Source organism: Emericellopsis cladophorae, assembly GCF_022114955.1.
Source record: "Emericellopsis cladophorae strain MUM 19.33 chromosome Unknown NODE_13_length_450635_cov_117_157991, whole genome shotgun sequence".
Classification (NCBI taxonomy): domain Eukaryota; kingdom Fungi; phylum Ascomycota; class Sordariomycetes; order Hypocreales; family Bionectriaceae; genus Emericellopsis; species Emericellopsis cladophorae.
Genome location: NW_026250938.1, coordinates 171,454 through 185,202, shown reverse-complemented (window position 1 = coordinate 185,202; position 13,749 = coordinate 171,454). Strand labels below are relative to the sequence as shown.

The following is a 13,749-nucleotide window of genomic DNA, read 5'->3' as shown; positions in this document are numbered from 1 at the left end:
GCCTCAGAAATCCTTTTTGACGAAGCGACGGATAAATCAAGAAGGGACGACGATGACGAACCGCAATTTGAAGAGGTCAAGCCCCTCGCAGAAGAACTGATAGACACACTTGTTGATCTACTCTTCTTCGTTGACTTGACGCTCCCTCCACAAAAGCATGCGCAATCGAAAGTAACCTACGCTATCTGGCAAAGTGGCGTTGGCTGCAACACAACAGTGGCGACTACCAAGGAATACGAAAGCAACAGGAGTGAGATCCTACGACTGCTCATCACAATGGCCGGTCAAAGCATGTACATGACGCCAGGTGTGCTGCCGGGGAGAGGCGTGCGGACTCTGACACAACTCTGCACGTGTCCTGACAAGCAAGTTGTCTTATCGATGCTCTGTTCTCTGCTGAATACGGTAAGCCTCGCGGCTGTTTCACTGTTGTAAGAAGCTAACGATTCCGAGTCCATGAAATACAACCCGGCCTCGTGGCGAGTGCCTTACAACAATCTTGTGTTCAAGGACACCAAGCAGGTTCTAGTCACACATTCGTTGCAACTTCTGCTCAATGTTTTGCTGTATCCGATACCCGAGAACTCATCGACAATGTCGTCCAAGAACTACTATCGTCATTTCCTCGGCCGCGTTCACCGGCCACAAGATTTTCAATTCATCGTGGATGGTATGCTGCGAATCCTGAACCAGCCACTGCAAGAGAAGGCGTCCTATCTTCCTGGTACCCAGACATCGGGTAGCTTCGCTGCAGAGGTCATCATGCTTTTCTGGGAGATCACACAATGCAACAAGCGGTTCCGTGCCTTTATCATCGATACCAACCGAGTACACGACTTTGTTGTCTTGGCACTGTTCTACGCGTTGGAGTACAAGAACGAGCCCTCCCGACAAGGGATCGTGCGCATGTGCGCTTTCCTACTACAGACCTTGAGCGTGGAGACTACTTTCGGCTTGAGTCTCAACAAAATTTTTGAGGGTCAGCATAGTCTACCCCCGTCCATACGCATCAATGGATTCCACGGATCCTACGCTGATTTCTTGATCCAATCGATCTACACCCTCATCACGACCAGTCAGGGGAAGCTATCGGCAATATATCCAGCGCTCATGGCAGTCATCAACAACGTGGCCCCGTATATTGAGAAGCTGAACAGAGCCAGCAGTGCCGTTCTATTACAGCTGCTTTCATCAATGGCCTCGCCCTCCTTCTTACTCGCGAATGAGAGCAACTATACCCTGTTGCACTCCCTGTTGGAGTCCATCAACTCTGTTGTTGAGCACAAGTATCGCAAGAACCCCGAACTTGTTCTCGCCATAGTCAGGAATGCGAAGAGAATCGAGGCCCTCCGCACCTTTACACTTGAGAGCGGCCAAGAAGAAATGGAAAGGAGGAACAGGTCAAGGAAGGAATCTGGCGAGCCGCTCGACCCTCTTGATCCGGCAGCATTGCGCACATCAAGCGAAAGCATGCGCAGCTCGCCTGCACCGCCAGCTCGAACCAGCACGTTGGAGGAGGTCCCAGAAGACGGAGCCTTCGCCATTGGCGACGACGACGACGACGATAGCGATGACGGATATCATCCAACCCCTGCTCGATCTACGACGAGCGACAGTGCGTCGCAGGATCAAGTAGGGACATCTGCGGAGGATGCGGTGCCTACCCAACTACGGGGGATGTCTGAAAAGGCCAGAGGGAAAATGCCTGTCGGTGTTCGATCATTCTCGAGACAAAACAGCACCACCAGTCTCGGTGCATACTCAGCGGCTGGACAGTCGATGACCGGTGGATTCGAGCCCTCCGCCCACTGGATTGAGTCTTGGTTGCCCGAGCTGCCTCTGCACACGATACTCACGATAATCCAGCAGGTCTCTGCCGTCCTGCCTCGTCAAGCGCTCGTGCAAGATCCCCCCTCGCCAGACACATTGCGCAAAGTTCAGCAGACGGAGGTGTACGGGATCGAGCCTTCACCGCCACGTGTACATTCGTTTGAATGGTCTCCGCTTGCTCTGGGTTGGTACGAGTCGCTTCTGTGGGGCGTCATATTTGCTAGCGAGATGCAGTTTGCCCGAGGCAACATGAGCGTTTGGAATGGCACAGCCATCAAGCTCTTCCGAGTCCAAGAGACGGCTGCCGCAGGGCCTACGTTGACGTCCCCGAGGGGCGCTGTCGACGCTGTGGGCAGCAACATTGTCTCGCGCATTGGCCAGATCAACTTGAGGGGAAACCAAGGACAAGCACCCGCGCAGTCACAAGGAGCCGATAGTTCTAGCACGCGGAATGCCTAATGGATCACGGTTTAATGTACGCAGTGGGATGGGCATCAGGCGTCGAGGCAGCTTTGATAATGTAGACAGCGATGAAATAATAGCACAGGGATGAAAGCGACAGCTTGTCTGAAGAGAGGGACGCCGATGTCGCCGATCAATTGAGACACCGACAGCCGAGAAGGGTGTCAACCAGCGAACCCAGGCCTCCAACGCTGCGGCTCCAAGAACAAGGCACCTAACTTATTAAAGCAAGATTCGACCCAAAAGTCGTCGCGGCTCGCGGCCCGTTTGGTAATAATGAAGGTCACCAATCGCAGCCTCCAACTCGTCGCAACAAACCCCTCGCTTATCCACTGGGCCAGCTGACATTAAACCCTTTCACATCGCAATCACACATGCATGTCTGCCCTGATTTTTGAGCTTCATTTCCAAGGAAACGCCACACCTCCCCTGGTCCATCACCCTACCTAAAGGGGCAGAAACCAGGTCCTTAGTGCCGCACCGCCACGTCAAAGCCAGCTGGCAGCCGCATTGTGGGCGTAGGGAGTCATGGCAGCGCCAGACGGTGCGTTTCATGCGCAATGCTCGTTGCAAGCTATGCGCGAGGGGCGCCACAATAGCGGTCTCCAGCCACGTCAACAAGGGACACTGGACTGGACTGGACTGAATTGGACCCTGCGGTGGATAATACGAGACGGTACTGGCTGGACCCTGAGGAAACACTGACCGCGTCCTCGTGAGGCTGATGCATTTTCTTACTCATAATTTGATTCTGGACCATAATTACTCGCGCGACCTCGTTTTGTCTCCTGCTCCCAGCTGTAGTTTCCTCTCTTTCATCCTTTCTGTCAGTGTTACACATGGCGATTGAGAGCGTGCACCACTCTGCGTTACAATGGCGACACCAGCGCCAACAGTTGGAACGCCTTACGGAGAAGAAGTCAAACCCTACAAAATCCACGTACGTATCCGAGCGAAACGGCAGTCACCATCAGCTCCTGACATCTTACTTGCGACAGGTTTCGAGTAAATATCTCGATCTCACACGCCAAAAACTAGAACTTACACGACTGCCCCATGAGAACTCGGATCCCCAGTCTAAGCACTGGTGGGAGCCGAAACCCATTGTAGAACCACTCATCGACTTTTGGTAAGTGACACATGCCCTGGCGCTGCTTCTCTCGACCCGCTGACTGACACTCCCAAGGCTTGAGCGGTATTCGTGGCGAGAGGAAGAAGCCAGACTCAATGACCTGGTGCCGCAGTTCAGAACGAGCCTGATCGTGCCTGGTACGGACTCGGCCATACGGTTACACTTTATCCACGCCTCTTCGCCACATGCCAATGCTGTTCCTTTACTTTTGATACCACCTTTCCCTTTCACCAACCTTTCCTTGAGTCATATTATACCCTTTTTCAACGACCCTGCCGATGCTGGCGCGCATCAGCCATTCCATGTGGTGATTCCCTCCTTACCAGGCATCGGCTTCAGCGACCGATTGCCCAACAATACGCCCGTGATCAGAGCGACCGCGGAGCTTTTCGACTCGCTGATGCACCGTCTCGGCTACAAACACTATCTGGTGTCCAACACGGGCCCCTCATCAGATTCGCCAGCGCAGACGGACTGGAAATTAGCAAACTGTCTAGCTGAGCAGTTCCAAGGGTCGTGCCTTGGAGCGCACTTTGTCTCGCCCCCGTGGAAAGCACCCAAGCTCCAAGAGGCCCCTTTGGCATGGACAAAGTGGAAAGTGGTGGGGCTCTTGAAGAGACCGCAACTGGGCTATTCGGAAGAGGACATTGCAGCACTACGCAACGAGCAGGTCTCGCAAGCGAGAAGAGCCCGCGTTGCTCAGCTTGGACAGTATGCGTTTGACGGAAGAGGATTCCGGGAACCCAACACCCTCTCTTACGCCCTTTGCGATTCGCCAACGGGCCTGCTGCTCTTCGTGCTCATGATCCTGCGGGTTCTCGGTGCCGACAAGGATTTTTCCTCGCAAGAGCTCATCACCCTGACAGAATTGACGTGGCTCCCGGGACCCGAGTCGATGATGAGATTCTGGGCATACTCGGCGATACAAAGCGAGGAGGAAAAGAGACCTGCGACCAGGCCGAAAGTCGCCGTGACCGTCTTCGCTGGCCTGGACGAAGCATCCGGCGCCGAACGCCCTGCCGAGACAGCTGTCCTGCCTCTGCCGGTCAACCACCCTTACGTATGCCCGGTATGGGGCAGGTCGAATTACGACGTCGTTGCGAAGCAGTGCGTGCCCGGCACGCCCGGCTTGATCGCCTGGAAACGCCCCGAGGTTCTCGTCCACGGCGTCAGGAGGTTGGCAGAGAAGATCCTGGCCAAGGACACGAGGATGCAAATGACCGAGCAGCCCGGCGCTGTCCTGCTGGGGCAAATTGTCAGTGGGGGCTACGCGCACGCGCCGGCCGATATTTCAGGCACGACCGTCCAGGGGACAGAAAGCCCTCCCTTGTCATCGCCGAAGAAGATTACATCTCCGTCCGACCAATTTCTGCAGGTTCCTGGGCCAGATGCCCAGCGGCGGACGTCCACGACGCAGCAACCGTTGCTGTCGAGTGGGAGTGTGACAGAGACGATCAGCGGGGACGAAGATGGTCAGGATCACGACTCGAGCCCGGACACGGTCATTGCGGTGGGCGCTAGAGATATGGCGGGAACCGCGTCCCAGTCGAGGACGACGTGAGCATGGTGTAGACACAATTGTGGCGACGAAGTTTATGCGGTAGATACCCCCATAGGATGATAAGAGGCTGGCATCAAAGTAAGCGCTCACTTGAACTTGTAGACGATTGTACTGTAGCCTCTCTCAGAGGGACTGATTACGGTCTGTGAGCATTGTAAGGACTTGGTAAGATCATGTAATTCAGTCGACATGGAGGTCGAAGAAAAATGGTCCGTGCGCGTACCTGCCTCGTCTGGGAATCGGTACGTACCCCAGCTCAGTTGTCCTGGGGGCATGTCGGCGCAGTTACAGTCTGCCCAGCCAGCCCACCAACAAGTGACACACTGCGCTCTCTCACCACGACTTCGAAGACGCGGAAACACATTCTACCTAGTGCCTCGAGTGCTGGACCGCTTGAGAGCACTGGACGCTAGGATTATTTACGCGACCATGCATAAATGACCAAGAGCCTTATTCTAAAGTGCTGCACACGTTCCAACTACCGCCGCCATGGCGAACCGGTACGGCGCGACATCACGCAATGGCAATGGCAACGGTTATGGCGGCCTCGGGAGGTCGAACGAAGACTACGACCCCTACGGCGATGGGTACGACAACGACCGCTATGGTACGCCACCCCAATCTAGCTCGAGAGCTCCTCCTCCCCAGCCCCAACAGTCGCAACCACCTGCCGTCCGTACCATGCCATCGCGCCAGCGCATGCGATCCGAAACGAACGCTGAGCAGCAAATCACACAGGTTCTCGAGCACATCAAGCTGGAGTGGCCTGCCATGTACGAAAGTGACTGCGTACCTGTTCAGCTTGCCCTGCAGCTCCTCGACAACAGCTCCGTTGGCAGAGCCCACGAATACCGTAAATTCCAGGATACGCACAAGTATCTGCAAGAGTCTCTCAAGAACATCGTCCACGAGCATCACCAGGGGTTCAATAGCTCTATTGGTACCTTCCACAAGATCCAAAGCAGCATACACACTTCGCAAAAGCGTGTTCGAACACTGAAAGAATCACTCGCTAGCTCAAAGACGAGCTTGTGCACGACGGACCCGGAGCTCAAGAAGCTTTCCAAAGCGTCGCAGGTGTACGACGAGCAGCTACAAGTCCTGAATGAGCTCGACGATCTCCGCGCCGTGCCCGATCAGCTGGAGGCTCGCATATCTGAAAAGAGGTTCATCACCGCTGTTGAAGTGTTACAAAATGCTCTGCGTAAACTCAGGAAACCTGAGCTGGACGGTATCGGTGCTCTCAGTGAGCTGCGGAGCTACTTGTCGAACCAAGAATCAGCCCTCATGGATATCCTTGTGGAAGAGCTGCACGAGCATCTGTACCTCAAGTCGCCCTACTGCCAGGACAGATGGCAGCACTTGTCCAAAACGCAGCGTTCCTCAAATGAGGGCTACGATGATGGGAACGCCATCACCCCCTTCTACAATGTGCTTGACGCCATGGACCCCGATAAGTCGGTGACAGAAGACCCCATGAAGAATCCCGAGGCAGACACATTTTATTACGTCGGCCTCCTGGTGGAGGCACTCAACAAGCTTGGGAGACTACAAAACGCCGTTGAGACGCTGCAGCAGCGCCTTCCTGTCGAGCTCTTTGGCGTTGTCAACGAGACCATCAACGAAGTCGATCAACGGCACCCCAGCTCATTACGCGGTGGTACAGCCAAGGCCGACGGTCTCCACGTCTACAGTGCCCGAGAAACACGGATGCGCGCGGATGTTATATACGATCTACTCTGGACCTTGTACGGCAAGTTTGAAGCCATCAGTGAAGGCCACCGGGTGTTCCACGAATCGATCAAGGCATTGATTCGCCGAGAAGGCGCCGGCAACAACATTGCACTCCTTGGCAGCTTCAAAGAGCTCTGGAATCTCTATCAGAATGAGATTCGCTCGCTGCTCCACAATTATGTCACTACAGACGCTGATGTCTATCAATTCGACTCTCCTTCCTCCAGTGCCATGAACGGGAGGAAGGACGGGTCTCGTGAACACTTATTCAAGTTTAATGAGTTGGACGCCAAGTCGACAGACATGGTCACTGAGTATGACGCTCTTGAGAACATCATCCAAGCAACAGTACCCGGCCTGACAAGCAGCTCGCGAAAGGCCGAAATCAACAAGAAAAATCGTCTTGCTGTGGATGAGAGCTCGAAGCGCGGTGGGACGGCGATGAGTGGGAGTCAGCAACCAAGCGGGACACACAAATCCCTGGTAGAGTCAAGTGTATTCAACATGAGCCTGCTGCTTCCCCCGACGCTCATCTTTCTGCAACGACTCAGGGGGATCGTTCCGCCCGGCTCTGATCTGGCTACCAGCACTCTCACCACATTCCTGGACAATTTTCTTGTCAATGTGTTCCAACCGCAGTTGGACGAGACCCTCGGAAAACTTAGTGATGCCGTTTTCGGGGAAGCCGATGCTTTTGCTCAAAACCCTCATTGGCACAAGGTGGCGCGAAAGCCAATCTTCAAAGGCACGACGGCGTTTTTTGAAGTGGTGACCGCTTTCTGCCGTATGCTCGGAACCATCCCTCCCGACCAAGCTCTCAGCGCCTTGATTGTGACTCAAATGATGCGATACTATGATCGTTGCTTCAGCTGGTTCAAATCACTCGTCACCAAGACCCAGGAACAGTCCGTAGACAACGGTAACCTCCGAGCAGCTGCTCGAGCAGCTGTTGACTCTGGCGAGCTACACGAGGTGATGCAACGGATGTGGGCTGCAGAAGCATGGGACAAAGCGTTAGCAGACCAGGAAATCCATCTTTTGATCGAGCAAGCCAACGAGACAAAGCTGCAGATGAACGACATCATCCAGGATCGCGAAACCATCACCTCGCTGTGCCTGTTGTATACCAGCATGAAATGGCTAGCCAGCAAGATCTCTAGCCTGCGTCACATCACCGCTCATGAGACCGATTCATCAAGACACAATCTACCCCGCGATGCAAACCGAAGATGGACTTTACTCAACGACCCTGATAGGGCTACGGCGGATCAGGGGCCCGTACAGCTACCCCTGACCCCGGAGACTGTCCAGTAAGTGTGCCGTAGGCAAAGACAGACACGGAAACTGACATTTGCACAGGGCATTTGACAGCATCGTGTCGTCATTTGAAGAGCTCGCGGGAACTGCACTCCTGACACTGCACATGGAAATTCGATGCAAGATCGTCCATTCCCTCCACATCGCCTTGTCGCCAGATGTCGCGCCGTACCTCCTTGATCAAGAAGTCAACGAGCCAGATCCGCACATTCTGAGTCTGAACTCGGAGCTTATACTTTTCGACGAAACTGTTGCAAGATATTTGCGAGAGAGAGAGACGGGGTTTATCCGTACTGGTCTGGGACGGCTGGTCAACTGCTATCTCGTTAACAACGCATGGATGACCTCGCCCATGAATGCGAACGGTTCGGGACGCATGCAGCTTAATATTCTTGTGCTGCAACAAAACCTCAAAAACATAGAGCAGGGTGTCGATCTCGCCCGCGCGGCAAACTACTATGCGCTCTTCGATAAGGGTGTCGACGACATCATTGAGGAAGCAAGACAAAGCAAGGAGCGCCAACAAGCCGGAGGTGATCCTAACGACCCCAACAACTTCTCGTACAACGAGTTGAAGGCTCTCATCGAGCTTTGCTTCAGCGAACAGATGGCGAATCCGGAAAGAGGCATTGCCAGCGCAGGTAGACGCGCCATGGACGAGAAGCTCCAGCAGCTAAGTGAGCATGTGTGGGATGCTTGATTCTTGCCAGTCTGTTTTGAATAGATGACCGGCCAAGCACGGGAGTATGAGAGCATGTTTGTCTTTATACGCAATGCACGATTGATTTTGGGGAACCAATTTATAAAGATGCTGTAGCTGGGTATTCTCCCCCTCCTTGTTCTCCTCAATTACCGTGAACCACACGTTAAGAAGGGGGAGGGGTTTCCCTTTTCTTTGTTTCACTATTAGAGGGATTGTCGAGTGTCTTATTTGGCGCCTGCGTTCGAAGCAACATTTGTTCCCTTATCCATTGTGCGTGTTCTGGATACTCCGCCAGGAATTCGAGGTCGTCTTTGGACAGAGGTAAACCAAAGCCTCTGTATGACATGATGATATTGCGGCGAGTTAGTGGATCGTACTTCCCATCCGGCCCTCTGGGTGCGTCGTGGGATGGTTGGCCATCTCGAGCCTGCGTTCGAAGCAACATTTGCCCCCTTACCCACTGTGCGTGTTCTGGATGCTCTGCTAGGAATTCAAGATGGTATTTGTGTAAGGGGAAACCAAAGCCTGTGTGTGACATGATGATATTGCAGAGAGTTCGTGGATCGTACTTCCCATCCGGCCCTTTGGTCGCATGGGGGAACGGTTGGCCACTCCATAGGCTATGCTCCAGTTCATTCTTCTTCTCGGGACAGATTTTCCCGCAGCCACGAGCCCTACGAGCTTTGTTAGTGTGATTCAGGGCAGAGAGCATGCACAATCGCAACGATCCCACCTACAGAGTGTTTCCTGACCATGTATACCAAATACACGGTACCTGTTCATGTTCAGAGGCGGGGGGGTTGACATGAAAATCAAAAAGAAAATTGCATTCCTGATCCTTCGTGTCCGGAGAAGAGAACATGCGCCCTTGGGCAGAATCGAACTCCCGACCCTACTGGTGTAGGCAGACTACCCTTCTCATGAACATGAGTCTTTCTGCTGCAGTATCGTGAGGCACGAGGTAACTGAATGTGTGTACCAGAATTCGTATGTTGTGCAGAGGGATGCTGGCGCTCATGACGACTATGTGGACGATGGCGGCCGTGGGTGTTGTTTTGGACGATAAGGCAGAGATGGATGGCATGAGACGAAGAAGCGAGGGACAACTCGGATCGTCAGATATATAGGTACTTACCTGTAGGTACCTTATGTATATGAGTTCAGTAAACATGGTCTAAGTGGAAGCTATTGTTCGATTGGCTTCCCCTAATGTGCCTTGATGGGCTGAACTCTATTGGCTGGTTCGCGAAGGCTATGAGAACATGAAAACCGTAACATCAGGTACACATAGGTAAGTAGTCATCATCATTGGGACAAACGCTGCGACTGCTACCCAGAAACTCAATGCGTAGCCCCTAAATATACCAAGATGCTGCATAGGCTTCAAGACCAAATTTAAGAGAGCCGGTTCGCTCAAGTCATTCGTTGTGCAGTTCATCGAAGGCGCGTGGTTAAGGTTTCGGCATGGACTCAAAGTTTGACGTGTAGCTCGAGTCTTATACTAGCATGATAAAGCATAATTAAGGTAGACAGCACAGTCCCTTACTTGGTAAACAATCTCAGGGTCAGGCTTCGCGGTCTGATCATGATCCATTAGGTCATTGAGCTAGTCACGTGACTATCTTCTTGGGGAATAAGACAGCCTTGCAACGTCACAATCAAGGGGCGAGATAACTACCAGCGGACAGACAGCTGGCCACTGGCAACTGGCAACTGGCGAGCATCAGCATTCATCAAGGCTGACTTTGCGAAAGTGATCACTTCATTACAGCAAGTACCACTCATGGAATTAGACTCCACTGCCAATACTTCATTCTTAACGCTGCGTGACCGGTGTGACCGTGAGTCCGTGATACAGGGCGGACTGCTGGGGTCTTGACGTCTTGGCGTTCAGGATCTCGTCTGAAAGTTGCGGCACCAATTAAATCATGGACAGTCTCGAAATAGACAGCAGCCGAGCACCGGTACTTGAGGAGCGGGGATGACATAAGACTGGCTTGAAAGCTGTCTTTTTCACGAGGATCATAATTGATTTAGACGCACGTGTCAACTGACTATCTCGGTGAGAATTCGTTCTGTGAGGAAGTGGCAAGAAATGGACTGGAGTCCGTACGGACAAATCGACTCATGCCAGAGCTAATATGCCCCTAACAAGGCCCCCGGAGGTTCCCAAGCAGGCTGAAGCGCCAGGCGGAGCAGGCCAATGAGACTGGAGGGCGGGCAGCAGCGGACACGGCAGCGGGCCACTGACTGGAGTTTGGAAGCGCGCCCCTGAGCGCGACTTACGCCATTGACGTCTCGCTTGTGTTAGCAGACCAACTGCCCCTGCCGCTAAAACTTAGCTAGATCGTCTTCCTCCGAATTCTGAAGTGTGCCTTCCCCTAATCGACCCTCCAATCTCCAGTCTCTCATACCTCACCTCTTCACAACCGCCTGCGTACCTTCTTTCCTACTTCTTAGGCAGCGGTCACGTTCTGTCTATTCTTTCCAACCACTCTCGCTTCTTTACGCCCTGGTGCTGAGGGTGTCGCCTGGCCTCTGTGACGCTGAACGACCAACTTTGAGCCGCTTCCCGTCGTACACATCGCGATCGCCCTACCGAGACCCTTCCGCCCGCGAACCGTCCTTCGTTCACCGACGATATTGAATACACAATCCTCTCTCTTAGCACAACCAGCCTTCACGCTTCATCTCTGTCCCGTTCCGTTTTCACAGTTGCCCGGTCGGTACCCAAGCCTGGGAATTGTCGAGTCTGCCACGGACCCGCTGTTCCAGTGGTCCGAAAATTCCACCTCCCAACTCCGCAGGGTCAGAGACATCAATAACACGCTTAATCGCGTCCGATCTCGACCTCGAAGCTGTGCATCATCCTGCGGCCAACATCAACGTGGCCCTCTTACCCTGTCGACCCAAAGCTTTCCGACCCTTTGAGCTCGAATAGACTTGGGCACCAAGAACCACAATGGCGAATTCGTGAGTTTACGCGACTTCAGACCCTTACTCCAGTGCTAACGGACATGCACAGATTCGGTGCGGCCTTTCGGTCGTTCTGGCACACCATGGCGAGCAATGACAGACGTCAGTCCACGCTGTGTTCAATCTTCACACGGTCGCTAACAGTCATGCAGATTCCTCCTTCGACTCACCTCAACGCAGTGGCCGCCACGTCCCTCTACAGAATGGCGGCAGCAGCACCCCATTCACTGGTGTGGCAACAGCCGGAGATTCGCGCGCCGATGTGTCATCACCCTACTACGATGACAGTGGTCGATTTTCACCTTCAAACGATACCCCGGCAAGTCCCAATGGCGGGTCATACTCGCCTGGCTTACGGTCAATGGCTGCCAGGAATGCGAGCCAGAGCGATGGTTTTGAGGCACAGGGCGCCGGAGAGGTTCCCATGCAGCCCTTTGAGGACGGCCACGCCCCTCCTCCTCCAGTTGGTCATTCCTGGCGACGGATCATGGACTGGGCCGAGGAACACTACACAGAGCTGTGGGATCAAATTTGTGAAGGCGCCACAGTCAACGATCTCAACGAACTCGAACATCAGCTGGATTGCTCGTTACCGCAGGATGTGCGGGAGTCTCTCATGATCCACGACGGACAAGAAAGAGGTGGGAGACCTACTGGCATCATCTTCAGCGCCATGCTGCTCGATTGCGAAGAGATAGTGCAAGAGTGGGATCAATGGAGACGGGTGAATGAGCAGTTCCTGCAAGAAGCCAGGGCCCAGCACACAACGGTACCCTCCAAGGCGTTTGGCGGTAGTAATGGCGAAGCTTCGTCCTCAAAGCAGCGACCTCAATCGCAAGGCAGCAACCCCGACGAATGGCGCTCGGCTCTGCTCTCCAAGCAGACATGTGTCCCCCCCGGCGCTTGCCGACAGGCTTACGCTCACCCTCGCTGGATTCCTCTTGCGCGAGACTGGGGAGGCAACAACTTGGCTGTGGACTTGGCCCCCGGACCCAAAGGCAAATGGGGCCAGATCATCATTTTCGGACGAGACTACGACACAAAGTACGTTGTAGCCCGCTCATGGTCAGCCTTCCTGGCGCAGGTGGCCGACGACCTCCACAGCGGCAAATGGTTCATTGACGATGACTCTGGCGAACTCAAATTGCGGGAGTTCAAAGAGAAGCGTGTCGAGCCACCATACTTTGGCATCCTTCGTTGGAGGATGGATCAAAAGTATGGACGTCGTGCTCCTCCGCGGAAGCCCATGCCTCCCCCGGCAAAGGCTGGGTCCCCTCTAGGCTCTCGCTCATCTTCACCATACGCTAGTCCCGCCGACGTTGCTGGCGATGCTAGAGGCCGTACGATGCAGCGCTTGCGTGGCTCACCGCTCACAAGTCCCATGCGCACTGGATTTGGGAAACAGCCTCCATTGTATAGGGTCACTGAGGAGGCTGTCCCTGAGGAACTACAAAGCGCCATTATTCAGCCGTCGACATTGGTAGAGGCTGACAATCCGCCCGAGAGTCAGGAGTTGAAGAACCCGAGGGTGGAGACGCTGGCGCGCTCCGAGTCGGACTTGATCAAGCTCACAAAAGACCAAGGAGGTGCAGCTTCCAATGTCGCCAGGGACAAACAGCCCCAGGTCGCCGATGAGTCGATGAGGGAGATTCAGATATGAGTCCCATCCTGAGGATGGTACACAGCATGATTGCATGACCTTTTCTTCTATTCTCCCTTGTCTTATTCATTGTACAACTCTGCGGGGGCCGGCGGGCCGTACCTTATACATAGCAGTAGCGGATCAGCAGCGAAAGTCACGGCGTTGATGGTGTCAGACTGCCATCAGGAAGTTCAAGCGTCACCTGGCGTCTCTGCTATTGGTTGAACATTTGTGGGTCGCTTGTCAGGTCATTGGCAGGATGCAGGGCAATAGGCTTATTAATGCACTTCAACCCCTTGAACGCAAAATTTTTACTTTAATAGCGAAAGACAAGCAACACATATTGTATCGACATGGCGTGAACCCTGCCGATGGTTCCAATTCCGAGTCTA

General features: G+C 53.8%; 4 protein-coding genes across 4 annotated transcripts; all 4 read left to right on the top strand.

Annotated features, from left to right (window-relative positions):
- Window positions 1–594: 594 nt before the first annotated feature.
- J7T54_001293 (uncharacterized protein) lies at window positions 595–2,289 on the top strand (the record flags this gene model as incomplete). Its single annotated transcript, XM_051505254.1, has 1 exon — window positions 595–2,289. The coding sequence occupies one exon, from the start codon at window positions 595–597 to the stop codon at window positions 2,287–2,289; it is 1,695 nt and encodes a 564-aa protein (XP_051363292.1).
- An 877-nt stretch (window positions 2,290–3,166) lies between these two features.
- On the top strand, window positions 3,167–4,985 carry J7T54_001292 (epoxide hydrolase; the record flags this gene model as incomplete). Its single annotated transcript, XM_051505253.1, has 4 exons — window positions 3,167–3,232; window positions 3,291–3,421; window positions 3,479–3,561; window positions 3,751–4,985. The coding sequence occupies 4 exons, from the start codon at window positions 3,167–3,169 to the stop codon at window positions 4,983–4,985; spliced, it is 1,515 nt and encodes a 504-aa protein (XP_051363291.1).
- Window positions 4,986–5,474: 489 nt separating this feature from the next.
- Window positions 5,475–8,736, top strand: J7T54_001291 (exocyst complex component-like protein; the record flags this gene model as incomplete). Its single annotated transcript, XM_051505252.1, has 2 exons — window positions 5,475–8,029; window positions 8,079–8,736. The coding sequence occupies 2 exons, from the start codon at window positions 5,475–5,477 to the stop codon at window positions 8,734–8,736; spliced, it is 3,213 nt and encodes a 1,070-aa protein (XP_051363290.1).
- Window positions 8,737–11,701: 2,965 nt separating this feature from the next.
- Window positions 11,702–13,375, top strand: J7T54_001290 (Glucan synthesis regulatory protein-like protein; the record flags this gene model as incomplete). The annotated part of the gene is made up of 3 exons (XM_051505251.1): window positions 11,702–11,712; window positions 11,765–11,817; window positions 11,868–13,375. The coding sequence occupies 3 exons, from the start codon at window positions 11,702–11,704 to the stop codon at window positions 13,373–13,375; spliced, it is 1,572 nt and encodes a 523-aa protein (XP_051363289.1).
- Between the last annotated feature and the right edge of the window lie 374 nt (window positions 13,376–13,749).